General features: G+C 35.8%; 1 protein-coding gene across 2 annotated transcripts in view; it reads right to left on the bottom strand.

Annotated features, from left to right (window-relative positions):
- The window catches only part of LOC106871553 (WASH complex subunit 4-like), a 68,072-nt gene that overhangs the window by 7,275 nt on the left and 41,483 nt on the right, over nt 1-19,314 (bottom strand). For both annotated transcript variants that reach the window (XM_089351424.1, XM_089351423.1), the window contains exons 16-32: nt 19,083-19,138; nt 18,753-18,832; nt 18,206-18,311; nt 16,839-16,955; nt 15,915-16,083; nt 14,726-14,880; nt 14,141-14,215; nt 13,365-13,469; nt 11,396-11,485; nt 9,374-9,418; nt 7,278-7,386; nt 6,559-6,712; nt 4,684-4,747; nt 4,040-4,123; nt 2,159-2,255; nt 1,546-1,640; nt 806-907 (exon numbers count right to left, since the gene is read on the bottom strand). In XM_089351424.1, the coding sequence (XP_089207550.1) occupies nt 806-907; nt 1,546-1,640; nt 2,159-2,255; nt 4,040-4,123; nt 4,684-4,747; nt 6,559-6,712; nt 7,278-7,386; nt 9,374-9,418; nt 11,396-11,485; nt 13,365-13,469; nt 14,141-14,215; nt 14,726-14,880; nt 15,915-16,083; nt 16,839-16,955; nt 18,206-18,311; nt 18,753-18,832; nt 19,083-19,138 (1,703 nt within the window). The remainder of the gene's footprint in view (nt 1-805; nt 908-1,545; nt 1,641-2,158; nt 2,256-4,039; nt 4,124-4,683; nt 4,748-6,558; nt 6,713-7,277; nt 7,387-9,373; nt 9,419-11,395; nt 11,486-13,364; nt 13,470-14,140; nt 14,216-14,725; nt 14,881-15,914; nt 16,084-16,838; nt 16,956-18,205; nt 18,312-18,752; nt 18,833-19,082; nt 19,139-19,314) is intronic.

Below are 19,314 nucleotides of genomic sequence, written 5' to 3'. Positions count from 1 at the left end.
GAATTGCACAGCACATAGAAATAATAGGGTTATGCTTAGTATATATATTGAACTTGGAAAGAAGTAGATATTATAGATTTTCTGAATGGCATGCCTAACAAAAAAGATTAGCTTGAATATTTTTCAGTTGTGGAGCCTGTGGCCCACTTCTTGAGAAAGAATGAAAAGCAAAGTTGATCTTGGCAGGATTTACTGAATTATATACTAGGCAAAGCTGATCTCATGGCAGTCTAATTTACTGAATTATATACTAAATTTTATGCATTTAATAAGCATTTTTCATCATCATCATCATCATCGTTTAATGTTTGCTTTCCATGCTAGAATGGGTTGGACGATTTGACTGAGGACTGGTGAAACCGGATGGCTACACCAGGCTCCAATCTGATCTGGCAGAGTTTCTACAGCTGGATGCCCTTCCTAACGCCAACCACTCTGAGAGTGTAGTGGGTGCTTTTATGTGCCACCGGCACGAAGGCCAGTCAGGTGGTACTGGCGAAGGCCATGCTCAAAATGGTGTATTTTACATGCCACCTGCACAGGAGCCAGTCCAGCGGCACTGGCAATGACCTCGCTCGAATGTCTTTCCACGTGCCAGGAAATAATTATTATATTTTATGATTAATATTTATTAGCTTTAATCTATGTAGGGACTGATTAGGTTTGCTCAGCCAGAGCTGACCTGGTACCAAACAACACATGCGATATAAACACATACACATTCCTCACAGTTACATAACTACATTTTTATTACACCACTTATAATCCTTCCTATCAAACAGAGGCCAAAATAGAAGGGTCATACCTGAATATAAACATCTAATCTTTTCATAGTGAGGGTTGTGGTTTGATTCAGTTTCTCGTCCATTTTCACACTGGCTGAAGTCTGCTGTTTTTGAACCTCCATCTTCAAATCAAATGAAGAATACAAAATATTAAAAAACAAAACAAAACAAAAACAACAAATACGTTGTAATACAGTTTTATAATAACCATATATATGTGTGTGAGTGTGTGTATGTATATATGTATGCGTATATACATGTGAGTGGGTATGAAAATATATATTTATGTGTATATATATATATATCATCACCATCATCCATCATCATCATCATCATCATCAACATCATCATTATCATTTAACATCTATCTGCTTTTTATGCTGGCATGGGTTGGATGGTTGGATAGGAACTGGTCAGCCAGGGATATGTTCAGACTACAATTGTCAGTTGTGACATGGTTTCTACACCTGGATGTATATTTATGTGTATATATATGTATGCATATATGTGTGTATGTGTGTATATGTATGCATATGTATGTATATATATATATATATATATATATATATATATATATATATATATATATATTCACACAATGTTAGTGGGTCTCCCACTGTTTAAGAACCTTAAATTCTTCTATAATATTAAAGGGACCTAGGATTGGTTTTGCACTGATAAAATGTTTAAAACTGAGTGCCTGATTTTATTTTGCCACTATGTTTCATAAACTGTTTATAAAAAAAAAGAAGTCACTAACCTTATCTTGGGAATATTTCTTCTTTACAGATGCAAACCAATGCAGAGAGTCAAACTCATGGTACTGGTCGAGCAACTTCAGGATATAAGCTAGACCTGCAATACACAACACAGAAGAACAATACCATAAAAAACAATAATCCAGAAACTGGTAATTCCATTATTATACCCTGTATCATAGATAATTAATAAATATGTTAACTACACAATGAATAAATTTGTTGTTGCTATCTAAATGCCAAAGATGTTATTGTTCATATGTCTAAGTTGTTCTTTTACTGTTTACCTGTTTAAGTTGATGAGTGTATGAAAATATTTTGGAATCAGTTATTTTAAATACAGAAATTTATCTGTGACATATTCAAAAATATACTTAATATAGGTTCACAAGTTCAATCTCAGCTAGGTGTGATAAGTATATCCAGGACTACAAAAACTAATGTGTACATTTTAATTTTTTATATATGAAGATAGTTTGGCTACTGTTTCTAGCAGGCAGATTAACCATATATTGGCTCCATCTCTGGCTCTTTTTATTGGCTGTCATATAAGCAGGTCATGTGACCAACATAGAAACTATTCAGAACACAGTGAAAGGCAGCTTCAATTCTTACCCATTGCAAAGCCATCATCTGTTATGGCAGCACCATCTTTGTTTTTACGATTCAGTTTCTCTTTACAACTCATGGAATGTTCTACAAAGTTCAGAGTCTGAAGAAAATGGAAACAGAGACATAAGTAAAATCATAAAAGCAATGCAAGTAAAATTCCTGGAGAGTGGGTAGGAAGTGAGAAATAATGAAGAGTTCTATTCAACAATGTAAGAATATAAGAATATAAATTGGTGGATAGTTGGAAATGTCAAAACTTATTAAGGCTGTCGATACATATATATATTGTTGGAGAGTTGACAGTAAAGAGTCTTAGCTAAGACTAATATGAAGCAAATTATTTTTAACGGTGGAACTTGAAGTAGATAAAGCTATAAATAATATGTAGAATATTGGTTTAAAAAAGCCCCCCCCCCTGCCATATATATGTATATATCATTATCTATATACACTACTGCTCTTTAACTTAGAGTGTGCTTCTTTTTCAGATTTATGATTTACTGACGATATATATATATATATATATATATATATATATATATATATATATATATATATATATATATATATATATATATATATATATATATATATATATATATATATATATACATACATAGCCACTAATATTATTAGTTCTATTATTAATAATATACTTACATATATATATATATATATCCAATTTAATGTAGATGTCTTGTTAGAACACTGAATGCTGTGTTATTAGCCTTAAGTGATCGTCTCTTATAAGCACATGGTGCATGATTTAAGACCTATTTGGCTGCTATTTTTAGCACATCTGACAACCACCTCAATGAGTGGAAAATATTTGTCAACATGTGCTTGCTCGTACACAAAAGTGTTTTCATGCTCCGCTTGTTACTATGGAAACAGACATGAATGTGTCTGTGGCTCATGATTGTCTAAAACAGGGGTTTTCAAACTTTTTGACTTGCGGACCCCTTTATATTTCAGGCTTTACCTTACGGACCCCCTTATAAACGCTTATGAAATTTATACATAAATATTTGCTTAAAATAACATATATTTTGACATTTATTTATTTAACAGTATTTAACAAATAGGTTTATTGTCAATTAAAAGATTTCAATTTAAATACATATATAAAATCAAATTGCCCATAAAAAGTACTTGCTGTCCACGGACCCCCTGTCTTGTCCTTGCGGACCACAGTTTGAAAACCCCTGGTCTAAAATACCCCAAATTTTCAAACTTTAATTGCTAATTTATTTACTGACTTATAGCAAAAATGATTTCCATGTAATTCATTAGCCAATAAAGGTGCATCATTACACTTAATATGAAATCAATTCGAACAGAATTGACACTGGCAACCAAACTACTAGATCCAAAGTCTCTTTTGGTGTACAACCATTTAAATATAAGAACCTGATCACTGATTTGCATTCAACTGCCTCCATTATAACACCTGAGTCCATTTTAGCAGCCGTAAAAGACAAACGAATACTAGTGGAAGCTGCAATTTACAATGTGACGTAGGATTATACCTGTACAAGTTCCATTTCATGCAATCACCAGAACTGTATCAGGGGAAATTTTTAATGAACACCCCCTCATACCAGGTGTATACCATTTGATTTATACATACAAGAACTCCAAAAGTAGTGATGGGAAAGGAGGAAAATATCATAAGACCAGCAGAGACCTGTCTCAAATCCTTGCAACAGTGTGGACTTGACAGTATACAGACTGATCTAAGACTATGCTGTCGTTAAAAATGTTAACAACAATGGATAAAGATATAAAGATGTAGAGCTGACAGTAGAATGACTCACCTAAAACTGTGTTGTCATTAATAATGGTTAAAAAAAATACAGAAAGAATAAATAAATGCTAACTTACCAATGCTGGCAGAATGACATAGAAGTTACGGAGATGCATGTTCTTTGGATTACGAAACTCTGGTGCAAACACATCAACCAGCATCTGTGGAATGGAGAATGGTTTAGGCATATTGAATATCATCATCATCTGTTTAACATCAGCTTTTCCACACTTGCATGGCTCGGGGTGAATTCATTGAGGCAGATTTTCTATGGTTGCATGCCATCCCTGCCAACAACCCTCACCTGTTATGAAGCAAGGTATGTTTCCCCATGGCCAGAAATGTTTCCACGGAAGATTGAAAACAAAAGATATTGCCTGTATGACAGTGTCACTTGTTTACAACTATTACATGAACAAGACAAGGAGACACTAACACACACACACACACATATCACTCCTCTGAACCTTTTATCAGCCCTGTGTATTACATGTGATACACAGGATATATTTCCCTGGTATCCATGCATCATATATGGTACACATTCCCAATTTTTTTCAACTGCCAGAGTAACTTGGGACTTATGAAAAAAAAAAGAAGCTTTATATTATTTAGAATGAATGAAACAAACACTACTTAAAAACCTGTAAACATGTTGGACATTTAAGACAATCTCATGAAAATGCTTTGCATGGGAAAAAGGTTAAAGAAAAAAACTTACCTTGAAATATTCAGTTCCCTCTGCAAAATTCTTAGACAGGTTATTTATAACGGCATCCAGATTCCTGGTGAGATGAAAACAAAATTCATAAGCATGCTGTAGTAGATTTGTTGAATCTCAAAAGAGATGTGAACAGTCTTTAACATCTACCTCCTCATCACATTCTGTTCATTCTTTTATTCAGTGGCCATTTGTATAGTTTCTGTTGAGAAATATCTACTGGAAACTTGTGCCGTTCTTGCTCTCTTATGTTACACTTCAGTAGTCTCTCATTTATGAAAACTTTGTTGTTATCCATAGCATAACATATCTGCTATCAGGAACTTCTACAGCTAAGGTACTGGCGTAGGGTTTCCACCACTTTTCCAACAATTGCTGTCAGATCTCTTCATTACAGCATGTGTTGATGTGTCATTCACAAAACCATATTCTATCGACACTGGTGTACCTGAACATTCATTTATGTATCACCTACATTAAGGACATACTTGGTGGAAAACAAATCGAAATATAAGAGCTTAATAGATAAGGTCCTTATCAAGGGTTGGCATGTGACCTCATTCCCCACTGAAGATGCGACTCTGAGATACCTGCAGACAATATGGAAGGTTTTCCAGCATTGCAATTGATTTAGAAGAGCTTGCAAAACCTCTGAGTAACTCCAGCACATTCTGCATATGGTAAAATATCCCTGCTGTTTATTTTACCTATTTATTTTACCTTCTAACAATCTTTTATAATCAAATATAAAATCATAACAATTTAATATTTCATATATACACACAAGCATCATCCACATGTACTTTATGTACATCATGCCAGATCTTCACAATTTTCAACAAAATGTCCTCCAATATGGATATGACAATTTTAATTTCTTCAAAAATACAAAAATACAATCATTACACCATATTATTGTTTTAGATTTGTCACACTTGTGTGTGTAGCAGAAGCAGGAATTATAGACTGCCAGGAACTGGGCAAAGCTTAGAAATATAACTGGACCTGAAGAGAAAGCCTAGTGTTTGGGATGAAGCACCATTGTTTTGGCCTTCTGCAACTGTTATGCTCTTGTGCCACAATAATGAGTTCATGCTAAAGTTAGAAATCCTTATTATTAACACTATTATTGTGGTAGTGGAGATGGAATGACAGAATCCTTACAGTGGCAGACAAAAACATGCCATGGAGTAGTATTTAGTAATAATCCTTTACATTCTTAGTTCAAATTCTGCAATTTTGCCTTCCATCCTTCCTGGATCAATAAAATAAAGTAGAAAGTACCAATCATGTACACGGAAGAAACAAGTGGGGATGACTCAATGCATTCAACTGCACTTTCCCTAAATATTTTTGGCTCTGGCAGCAAAATTAATAATCATAAAATAATAATCATTATTTTAAGCACTGTTCTTTGAACATAGCCTAAGCCTTTAGGTTTTTATTTGTATCTTATTCTTGACAATAATGTTAATTCTACTACTTTTAGACATTATTTTAATTGGAATTCATCATCATCATCATCATCATTGTCGTTTAACGTCCGCTTTCCATGCTAGCATGGGTTGGACGATTTGACTGAGGACTGGTGAAACCGGATGGCAACATCAGCCTCCAATCTGATTTGGCAGAATTTCTACAGCTGGATGCCCTTCTTAACGCCAACCACTCAGAGAGTGTAGTGGGTGCTTTTACGTGTCACCCGCACGAAGGCCAGTCAGGCGGTACTGGCAATGTGAATATGGTTAAAAAGGATATTCTTTATTGCAAACAAAAGTTAGAAAGAAAAAAAAACAAAAAAACAAGAAGACATTGCAAGAGAGAGGTGTCAAAAAAACAAAAAATGAAATCAAAAAGAATGTTCCAGAAACTTACTTTGCAGCCAGTTGACATTCTGCAGAGAGACCTTCTTTGGTAGAGAGTTCTTCAAAACTTTCAATATCTTCTAAGTCTGGGATAAACCGAATTGCATTGCTGCAACAATGCAACCCACCTGACCGGATCATGCGGATGTAACCCATTGCGTTGCCTGCAAACAAGAGATTCAGGGTTTAGTGATTTCTGATAGATGTGCAAGAAGATGATGTGATATTCATGAGCTTCAGAGGGTCGTTAGCATCGAAAGGGAAATGAAATAATGGCTTCATTCGAACAGGAAGGGAAGTAAAACTCACAGATTCTATTCATTGTGACCTCAAGGGTAAAGACCCTCCTTTAGTCATGAATGACAATGAGATTGCACCTAGAAAGTTCCCCTCCAGGGTACAAGTCCGGGCAAGGTTGTTTATGGACGACCATTAGACACCCATGCATACCAGTCTCCTCTCTCCATGATGTTGTCCAAGGGAAAGGCAATACAGCTTGGCACCAGTGATGTCACAACTCATTTTTACAGCTGAGTGAACTGGAGCAACATGAAATAAAGTGTCTTGCTCAAGAAAATAATGCACTGTCCAGTACAGGAATCAAACTCACTACCTCGTGATTGTGAACCTGACACTCTAACCACTGAGCCATTGTGACCTTACTGCTTACTATATGGTGCTCACCATCTAGTTTATATCAGGACAGGAGAAAGTAGAATTGTAACTTACCTATTTGTGTAATTAAGGTACGGAACTGATCCAAATAGCTCTGGCCATCAGGAGTCAAACCTAGCTTGCGGATCCCTTTGTTGAATTTTTCAGCTCGGTCATATGGATACTGCATAGCGATAAACAAATAAACTTATTAATCAACTATAAAGCACTTACCCACATTTCTTAAAAGATAGGTAACTAACTTCTCCAGCTTTACATTAACCATCTAAAAAACTTGGCACAACAATCAGAAACTTAAAGTAACATTTGCAAAGTCCACTATCTCCCTTCTAACTAATAACATCAAAGAACATTAAATGCAACAGCCATTATATTCTATATTAAGCAATGTAAATATATGACACCAAATCTACAAAGAAGCCTAAGATTCAAACCGCTAGATATAGCAGCCAAAACTTACTGTATACTTCACCTTATCACAAACTAAACACAGATCAAACCCACACATTACATAATGGAAAAAAAAAAATCAATTGTTATAATGCACTGTATATCATATATACAAGTTTGTTAGCCAACACTGTATGTTACAATGAATGTAAACAATATGTCTTTATTTACAATGTGTTCAGGGACAGAAAAAGAAAGAACAGCTGTATGTGCATATTTTAAGCCTGTTCATAATTTTGTCAGGAACTGTACACTCTCTCCAAACATATCCACCAATAAGCACCACCATTAGAAGCTAAAATAAACTGGATAGCTTAATCTGCACATTCAACACTTCCTTAGCAACGAGTTCAACTAAAGCACTTAAAATAATGATCCTGGACATGTGAAGACCACAGCTTGTTGAGGATAGTACAAAGGTGAAAAAGATAGGAAAACAAACAAGTGAGGGCTTTATATCATGTAACTTGTCTCAGTAATGCAATGGGAAACATGTCTCACAATTGACGGTATTTTTATAAAACATTGGATAAGGAATTACAGAGTGCTTAGAGTGTTGGCACTTATCAAACTTGATAAGTGCCAACAATGAAATGCTCGACCCTTGAGTCACTCTGTAACTTCTGGTGATTATTAACAACACACACACACACATATATACACTATGTGTGCACACAAAATCAGTGCATATAATACATACAAGTTCTGATACACATACATACACATACTACATGTGCACATACATTAATACAAATGAAACCAGACAATTACATATCCACAGATAGGTCAAATTTGTGTCATATCAAGTTCTAATCTTAATCTTTCCTCACCTTCTCCAACTCTCTTACTCCTACTCACTCTTGACCCTATTCTCCACATATCACCTCATTCGTTTTATGACATACAGACACACATACATCATCGCATAAATGGTTTAAATGAAGCACATTACCATTGTATACGCTGCTCTCAAAAGCCTAAGGCCTGAGACCCCATGTCTAGAATAATGATAGCAAAAGGTGTATTGCAACCTTAGCACCATACCATCACAATGGTAGCACCACATTACCATCCTAGCACCATAATAGATGATGCACACCTACTTCAATCATCATCATCATCACTATCATTTAATACCCGCTTTCTGTGGATTGGACAGTTTGATAGCAACTATCCAGCTAGGAAGCTGCCCAGAGTGCTTTTTATATGGAACCAGTATGGGCATTTTAAATGGCACTGGCATGGGCACCTTTTATGTGATGCCAGCACCCACAAGGCCTCAAGGAAAGGACCACTTGGCTGAGAGAGGGATGTAGAAGACATATCTGTATGTATGGATGGCCACAGTATTACTTAGCTTGGTGTGTCTTCTCAAGTAAAGCAAAAAGCCAGGAGTCTTGGTCCCTTGTCGTCTCCTCTGTGAGGCCCAACATCTGAAGATAATTCCTTACTACTTTGTCCCACATCTTCCTGGGTCTACTCCTTCCACAGTTAGAGATTGGCACTTCAGATTTTTGCACTAGTGTGGAAAAATCTTACTATCTGAGTAGGCTTTGGGCTGAGGCTTACATCTCAGAATAAAATCAAAGAAGCATATGCACTGACTAGAGAGGCTTCCTGCTACCCGGTAAACCACTGGCTAATAATGCCTTCCCTCACCATTGTCCCTACATTCAAAGATAACAAAATGTTTACAGTACCTTCTGGTCAGTGTGTATGTGATGTTCCTTGAAGAATTTCAAATCCTGCAATAGAATGATTGTATAATGATAGAAAACAGGGAGGGCATAGGAGAAGCATGTTGTTGTAGGGGTACAATGCTATAACATCTATCATGTTAACAAAGGTTTATTATGTGCATGTGTAAAGATGTGCATATCTATCTTAATTTATTTCAACCTCTCTCTATCTGTGTCTCTCTCATTTATAGAATCATCATCATCATCATTTTATGTCCGTGCTGGCATGCATTATTTATTGCTGTGCTGGAATGCATTAGATGGATCATTATTTATCAGCCTGCAACAGAAAAATCCATCCAAATTAGTTGTTGTGAATATCGTACAGTATGTACTATGTATGTTTTAACATGTCACCAACACTAGAGAGGTCATCTCATGCAAGAAGACTGAAGAGTTGACTCTACTCTGCATTAATTCTTACTTAGAGCTACACCATCTAAGGATGGTCAGTTTGAAAATCTTCTCAAGCTCATATGCTTCACACTATACTAAGATTGATACTAGCTGTACTTCAAAAGCTTACTCCATTAAATAATTTTTTCTAATTCATGATCATTCATTTTATGTGAAGCTGAAAGGCTGTCATGTCTACTGAGTTCGCAACAAGGTAAGATTTCTTTAATGCAAGACATCCAAAATATAAATTCTGAAAACTTTGCATGATTCTTTTTAACACATAACTTCATGGAAACATCAAACAATTCATCTCTGATTTGTGAGGTTTCAGGTAACAATAATAGTCATATGGAAGGAGGCCATTACATTACATTTCTATATTTACTCATTTGATTTTTAATATTACGATAATAATTAGTCCTGAAGGGTAACATGAATTCTATTCAATAATATTTATATTCTCAACAATGTATTTTTCAGATTCTATTTTCTTGAATTTAATATATTCCATAAACTATAGGAAACTGAAAGAAGCCTGTCTTATAAAGTGTCTGTGAAAGTATCTGCCCATAAAAAATTTGCTTCAACAAATTCTGTATGACCTATAGAAGCATGGAAAAGTTGACGGATGATGATGTTGATGATGATAAATAAATGAATAAGGATGATTTTGCTTAATTACCATGGCATATTTTGTCATTTCAATCTATCTATTTCTTTCTCTTGTTTTGCATCTGATTTTCCATGCTAGCATGGATTGGATGATGACTTACAATTGAGGTAATGTTTTACAGATGAATGCTCTTCCTGTCAATAAACTTTGCCTGTTTTTCCTTTTGAAGTTGATAAATAAAGTATCAGTCTAGTACCACAGTTGGTTCTTCTCTCTCTCTCTTTCTCTGGAAGAAATTGGCTATGTTCACACATGGAGAAGGATAGACTTCACCCGTTTTAAGATACTCAGGATACACTGCATCTTATGACAGTGATCCTACAGTTCCATCAGGAGCTGAAAGCCCAAGGAAAGAAAGAATACATGTATGTATGAAGATCATCATCATTCTCATTCTCACCATTTAATGTTTCCTTTTCCACGCTTGCATGGGTCAGACGGAATTAGTTAAAGCAGATTTTGCAATGGCCAGATGCCCTTCTTGTCATTCACTTTCGCTTGTTTCCTGGTAAGGTAATATTTTGCCTATGGCCAGATGAGTTTTTACAGAAAATTGGAAATGAATAGCATTGCTTGTATGATGACGATGCTTATATACAACAATCACATGATGCCTAGGGTACACACAAACATGCACACAATAGCACACACACACATGACAGGCTTCTTTCAGTTTCTGTCAGCCAAAATCTACTCACATGGCTTTGGTCAGCCCAGGGCTATAGAAGAAGATATTAGCCTAAAGTGACATACAGTGGAATTGAATCTGAGACCACATGGTTTAAGCAAACTTATTGACTACACAGCCACACCACTGCCTATGAATATGTAAATGCATGTATGTATGTGTGTGTGTGTGTGTGTACATGTGAGTGTGTGTGTGCTTTAGATGTATGAAAAAAATCAAGTACCTTTATCAGTCGTGACTTGATGTGTTCATCAAACATAAACTGCGAGAATATGAAGAACTTCTTACGTAGGAACTGGTATGTGAAGTTTACCTGAAAAATATGACAATAAACAATAGAAATACGATGGCGAATGTTAAATATACAGGTGTGAGATGGTAACTAGTAGAGGTGTGGCATAAATAAATAATAGCTTGAGCCAATGTAGCACAGTAAATAGTGGTGATACAGTAAGTGTGGCTTAGTGAATAACTGGAGCACAGTGGGTGGCATAGAGCAGGGGTTTTCAAACTTTTTGACTTGCAGACCCCTTTATATTTCAGGCTTTACCTTAGGGACCCCTTTATAAATGCTTATGAAATTTATACATAAATATTTGCTTAAAATAACATATATTTTCACATTTATTTATTTAACAGTATTTAACAAATAGGTTTATTGTCAATTAAAAGATTTCGATTGAAAAACATATATAAAATCAAATTGCCCATAAAAAGTATTTGCTGTCCACGGACCCCTTGTCTTGTCCTTGCGGACTCCCTGTGGTCTGCAGACCACAGTTTGAAAACCCCTGGCATAGAGAGCAGTAATAATAAAACAGGCAGGAGATAGTGAACACTAAAGACACAACATGTGTGACACACTGAACAGCGAAGATAAAGGTGAGACAGTGAACTGTAGATGTATGATAGATGTGATACAGTAAACATACATATGAGACATAGTGAACAGTAGAGATATAACATGAGTGACACAGTGAACAAAGGGATACTATAGATGCAACATACTGAATAGTAGAGATACAATGTGTGACACAATGAACAGCAAAGATACAATAAGTGGGAAACAGTGAACATTAGAGACATAACAGAGGTGATACGCTGTATAGTAAACATAGCAGAGGCACAGTGAACTTTAGAGATACAAGAGATGTGACATACTGAACAGTAGAAACACAACAGATGATACATACTTAACAATAAAAATGCAACTGAGACACATCATATCATCATCATCGTTTAACGTCCGCTTTCCATGCTAGCATGGGTTGGACGATTTGACCGAGGACTTGCGAACCAGATGGCTACACCAGGCTCCAATCTGATCTGGCAGAGTTTCTACAGCTGGATGCCCTTCCTAACGCCAACCACTCAGAGAGTGTAGTGGGTGCTTTTACGTGTCACCGGCACGAAGGCCAGTCAGGCGGTACTGGCAACTGCCACACTCAAAATGGTGTATTTTACGTGCCACCTGCACAGGAGCCAGTCCAGCGGCACTGGCAATGACCTCGCTCGAATGTCTTTTCACGTGCCAGTAAGGCAACGCTGGTAATGATCACGCTCAAATGGTGCTTTTTAATTGCCACTGGCACGGAAGCCAGACAGCTGCTCTGGCAACGATCACGCTCGTACGGTGCTCTTAGCGCTCCACTGGTATAGGTGCCATCATGAGACATACAACAGATATGATACACTGAGCAGTAAACACGGGTGTGAGACAGTGAACTGTAGAGCTCCGAGAGATGTTTTACAGTGAACAGTAGAGATACAGCACACTCTGATATGATGTCAGGTGTGGTACTGTGAACATCAGATGTGAAATACTGAATAGTGGAGATACAACAAGAGGAATGTTCTTTCAGAAATGACTTGTGAATGCTAAAAAAGTAAAAAAAAAAAACTGGAAAGGAAAATTACACTGAAAGGTGATGTTTCCTTCCAAGGAAATATCACCTTTCATAAAACATAAGCAAGAAAGTCCTGTCTAGCCAATGTTTTCCTGCAGTACTCAGTAACGTGGTAGGTGTTAGGAAAGGTATCCAGTTTCATCAGTTGTGATTTTGTCAGCTTGTAAGGTTGATATTTTTATGCTGTTTATGACCAGTGGTTATATGCTTCTGAATAACCAAATTCTAATTTTATTCTCTCCCTCAACTTCTATCTAATACAGAAGACAAAGGCAGTTTACTCACCGTTGTGTTCATAATACCAATACCATGTGTCCTAATGGAGTTTGCAATATGTCGTATATTGATTGTGTTCAAGTGCTTGTTGTGGCTTGAGCCTTCAATGAAAATCTGTAACACAAAAAAGAAAAAAAGAAAAAAAGAGTTTTAACCTTTTAGTATTTAGATTACTCTATCAAAGATAATGCTTATTTATTCACATTGTTTTGAATTAATCATGCATTATCTTGTAGCTTTGACATTTCAATGATGCGATTGTTTTCTTTTGGAATGACATTGTAGGGTAGGTATGAGAGGCTGAATCTGGCTGGTTTAAACATAAAACAGGAAGAATATTTGCTAAAGAGTTAATCATGAAACTGAAGATTTCATTCTACAAATACAATAAAATGCCTCAGTTCAAAATAATATCTTAACATAGGATCTGTGTGTTCTCCAGTTTTTGGAACAGGTACACTGTATTTCTGCATGTAATAATAGAAAATTAAAAAGGTTGGTGACAGGAAAGACATCTGGCTGTAAAACACTGCTTCAGAAAGGGAACCATGATGAATTAATTTAAAACGGAAAATATTACCATGTGTGATTGGAAGGTAAACAAATACAACTACTACACCTCCCACAGGTGTGCCTACACAATCTTCAAAACGTGCACCATCATGATCATCAATGTTATCATGCTAAGTTGTATGTGTGTGTGTGTGTGTATGGGCGAGAGAGAGAGAGAGAGAGAGAGAGAAGGAAAGATATGAGGAAGTGGAAGAGATAAAGCACCAACTGACCTGATTGTTTAAGTTGTATTGGTACTTGGAGACAAATACATGGATATTCCTCATTATTTCTAAAACATCCAGACCCTGTAAAAAAGAAACAGTTGAAACATTATAACAGTGATGAAGTGGAGGACAATATGTGTAACTGGATGAGAAAAGAAGTAGGTTCGATACATTTACTCATATACACATTCGACTAAGGGGGGAAAGCATAGTTTTTTTTTAACTCAGCAGCAGTTTCTGGGAGCTCAGAATTATGTAATAGCTGTAATGTTCATAATTAGCAGATAGAATGTGCAAAAAGTCATGGATATGCAACCAGTATATGGATGCATAGAGACATTATTGTAATACAGGCTTCTTTCATCAGGAGGGGAAGATTAGCAGATTTTTCATACATACACATAAGTATGCATGTGTGTGAGAGCTTGCATGTATAAGAATGTATGTATGCATGTGTGTGAGTGATTGCATGTATAAGAGTGTATGTATGCATGTGAGTATATGTGTTTGTGCATGTGAGCATGCATGATTTCACATTGACCTCACCAATAAGGGTTAACAAAGTAAAGGTTGGTAATCATATAATCTTACCTGTTCCAAAGTCTGACTTGGTAAGTGAGACTCAATCAATGATACACCATACTTTTCTTCAGCCATGTTTTTCATCTCGCTGTAAGTTTTCCAGTCATGGAGTGTGACAGTGGTTAGATTGTAGAAAGTCTTGTCCAAGTAATGTTCCACATAGGCTAATGGATAAGGAGGAGAGACAGCAAAAAGAGGGAGAATGAGAAAAGAAATACAAACGATGTGATTATAACTGCTGGACTGTTGAGAGAAATACTGAACACTACAGAGGATTTGGACTCTGCACAACATGTATGCAAGAAGATACATACACACATATACACATACATACACGCATAGCAACATGCATCTGTGTATATGTTAAAAATATAGTAAAGACAAAACAAAGAACAAAATAAAAGGTAAAAAAAAAACTATAAATTTTTAATATATTTAACAACAGTAAACGTAAGTTATAAATGTCCTCTCAGAAACTGGATTTTCAAGAAACAATGGTTAGTTCCAGCACCGTGTGCAAAGTGGATCTATAATTGGTATCTATTCTCTATCGTTGTGGAGTAGGAGTTTGTAAAAATATACTTACTCTAATTCTGATTAAATGTAAAATATAATATCACAATATCATGGTACTGACTAGACTATTGGATGTTGTTATACACCACTGGTCACAATGCACTTCTTTGCATTGTTTTTGACCTGAAGACCTATGAGTCATTAGAGTCAAATAAAAAATTATTCATTCACCCATACCATCTGTGTATTGTCAATAGAAGCACAAAAAAAAAAAAACTATTATTTCTAGAACAATATTCATATCTATGCTACATTATGATCTCAAATAGATATCAGATGTTTCATTCCAGGATGTGTATAATCCTTTAACTAATTCACTGGCACATGCAAAAATAAAAGTTTGAATCCAGTTAGGGTTTTTGTACTCATCTAAGAATAAGACACCTGATAAAAATCAGAAACTGAACCAAAAGAAACATAGTGTAGGTATATTTATTGTAAATATAAGCTGAAATGATGAGGTCAATTTTCCAGAAAATTATAAAATTAAATAACAACAAACTTATCTAAGATATTAAGTGTTAATCAAGAAGCAGCTTAGAACTTGGAAAGCAGTAATAAGACTTGAAAGCATGACCCAGGGCACTGTAATATGAAAACCAATTTACTATCATGTACTTACTTTTAATATTGATGAACTGATCAAAGAATCGTATTGGTCTGAGGCGTAGGAAGTTTGAGAGGTCCTTGAGGCCAACTTTGTATGGGTTACGGTCATCTAACTGAAGGTGAGAGTGAATGTGTAATCTCAGGTCAGTTTCTATGGCAAGGCACAGTGGTTCCATCAGATGCTGAGGGAAGAGAAACAGGAGACATCATGTAATGGCAACAAGAATAGTGATAGTAATGATTGCACAGGTGATAATAGCAACGGTGGTAGTGGTGGTGATGATGGTGGTGGTACCGGAATGGTAGTGATAGTAGGAGTGGTGGACGTGATGATGAGAATAGTGATGATGAGAATAGTGATGCAAATGATGATGATGGTGATTATTGTGGTGTTGATGGGAGTGGTGAAGGTAGTGAATGGTAGAGTTGTTGATGGTAGTAATAGTAGTGGCAGAGGTATCAGAAGTGGTTATAATTGAGATGACAGTGAATGTTTAGTTGTAGTGATAGAAGTTAACACGGTGGCATTAATCATGGTAGTTAGTAGCATATGGTTGTTGTCTTCATCATCGTCATCATCATCAATAACTTAATGTCTACTTTTCCATGCTTGCATGGAGATTATTGAGGAAGATTTTCTATGGTTGGATACCCTCCCTGTTGCTAACCCTCACCTGTTTCTAAGTAAGGTAATATTTCTCCATGGCCAGACATATTTTCACTGGATATTGGAAATGAATGACACTGCTTGTATGACAGTGACAATCATTTACAATGTCCATACACCATCTCTACCACCAAAAACAACATCAAGAACACCACAGCTACACCAAAACCAACACCATCACCACCAACAACTCCAATATCACCAACACCAATAACATCACCACCCCTACCAACACCACCGACTATATAATAATGAGAATGTTGCAAGTACCGCTTTCAAATTATCCCGGATCTCTTTATCAAAGATGTCCTTCAGGTGTTGAGAGGTCTCGAGGTGGCGTACGTAATCCATAGGGATGACACAGTCCCTTAGAGCACCGAACATGTACTGGAAAAACAATAAAGGGAATAACATTAATAAGATCAATACATTTCTATATATATGGTTTGAATAAGTGTATTATGCTACTAAGACATAATTTCATGAAAAACAGCATGCAGCCATATAAGAGTTAACTGCTGACTGTAATATACAGGGTGGCTCAAAAGTAGGTTTGCAGTTATCCCGTAGGCACTTTAAATTTCTTTTAAAATATTCTAATACATTTAAATTTCTATCTTACAAACTGAAAAGGAAGCTTGACAAAATTAACTCACAAGGCTTTGGTTGGCCCGCGGCTATGATAGAAGACACTTGCCCAAGATTCCGTGCAGTGAGACTGAATCTGCAACCATGTGGTTAGGAAGCAAGCTTCTTACTACACAGCCAACCTGCGCCTATATATATATATATATATATATATATATATATATATACACACACACACACACACATATCATCATCGTTTAATGTCTGCTTTCCATACTGGCATGGGTTGGACGGTTTGACTGAGGTCTGGCAACCCAGTAGGCTGCACCAGAGGACACTGGCATCAACCACATTCGGCACAGGAGCCAATATATACATATATGTGTATATATATATATATATATATATATATATATATAGCAACATATAGTAAACAAACTTTTGCTTGTTTTTGGAAGCATTGAATGTGTTTTCTATTAACAAACAAGAAAGTAATATTTTGAATGCAGTATAGCCATGAAAACAGCAGAAAGATTGGGTATTTTACCCTTATAAGATGGAAAAAGTTGTCAGCACTGTCTTATAGGGGTAAAATACTCAATCTTTCTGCTGTTTTCACAGCTACACTGTGTTTAAAATATTACTTTCTTATTTGTTTATATATATATACACACACACATACACGCATAGTTCAAAATAACAATCTGAATATCATACTAAAAATAGATACATTATATTGAAAGCCTGTTAAACTGCAGTATTTGTCTCATGAAAGCATTTCTTATAAACATGTAGTGTCAAAAAAAAAAAAACACAGAGAAATAAATCAGCAACAGACAAAAATCATCCAGATATATATATATATATATATATATATACATATATATATATATGTGTGTGTGTATGTATAGTGTGCACATAAATAGATATATAAATTTAAGTAGAACATTAATAGCACTAATCTACACACTGGTCTTGGATGGTCTGTTAAGATACTACCCTTTCCCTCAACCCCAGCAAGTTTTTTTTTAAAAAAGAGAAAGACTTACATGTAGTCCATGGGCATCAGATGGATTGTCCAACATGTCGGTGAGGTATATAGGGAAGATATGACGATGCCAGTACATGAAGCTGCAGTCAGTGGCACATCTGAGACTGAGGGAGAGAGAGAGAGAGACTGTAAGTGTGTGAGTGAGTGAGATGTTTGAAATTAGGAGGGAGTGAGAAAAAGAGAGAGTGGAACATTTGAGAGCGAGGAAGCCTGCTGTGCATACAAAGTGCTCAGGTACATTACAACTAATATATATATACAAATATATATGCATGTGTATATATATATATATATATATATATATATATATATATATATATATATATATATATATATATACATATATATATATATGAATTGCAACGTAACTGGTGCCAAGTTGAAGTGACCTTTCCCTTTACCTTGGATAACATTGGTGGTGTGGAGAGGGGAGGCTGGTGTGTATTGGCAACTGCTGGTCTTCCATAAACAAGCTTATCCAGACTTGTGCCTCCAAGGGGAACTTTCTAGGTGCAATTGCATGGTTATTCATATACAGAACTTACCTCTCCCAAAGTTTGGTAATAATCTCCAATTTCTTCAGAAGTTCAGTGAGGCTTGTGATTTCATCGTCTCTAAATGCTCTCTGCAATGTAAAACAAATATTTAGTATTTATGGTATGAAACATTAGTGTTAGTGTGTGTGTGTGTGTGTGTGTTTGAGTGAGTGTTTATTTGTATGTATGTGTGCGTGTGTGTAATTGATTCTGTCTTTTTTTCAGATACTGTATTAAAAATGTCTTAGCAAAAGCATAAGTTTCACAATACCATATCCATTTCATACATCATACATCATTAAAAATCCAAATTTCTAAGAATAAAATGAATGAACTTACCATCTTGGTACCCACAGATAATGCCAGGGTGGCTACCAGGATGCGTTCTTTGGTGCCTAGGAAAAAGAGTGATGAATGGAGTCAATGTAGTTAAGAAATCCATGTTATTTATACCCTTAAAAGTTGGGGATTCCCCTTTGAAGATGTTAATGGGCTTCTTACATTGTTTGACATAGAGTGGGATGTATATTTGAGTAGACATTACCAAGGAAAGTGAACACTTGAGTGGTCA

This window comes from Octopus bimaculoides, chromosome 4 (assembly GCF_046866305.1).
Source record: "Octopus bimaculoides isolate indiv1 chromosome 4, ASM4686630v1, whole genome shotgun sequence".
Classification (NCBI taxonomy): Eukaryota; Metazoa; Mollusca; class Cephalopoda; order Octopoda; family Octopodidae; genus Octopus; species Octopus bimaculoides.
This window is presented reverse-complemented; position numbering and strand designations above follow the sequence as displayed.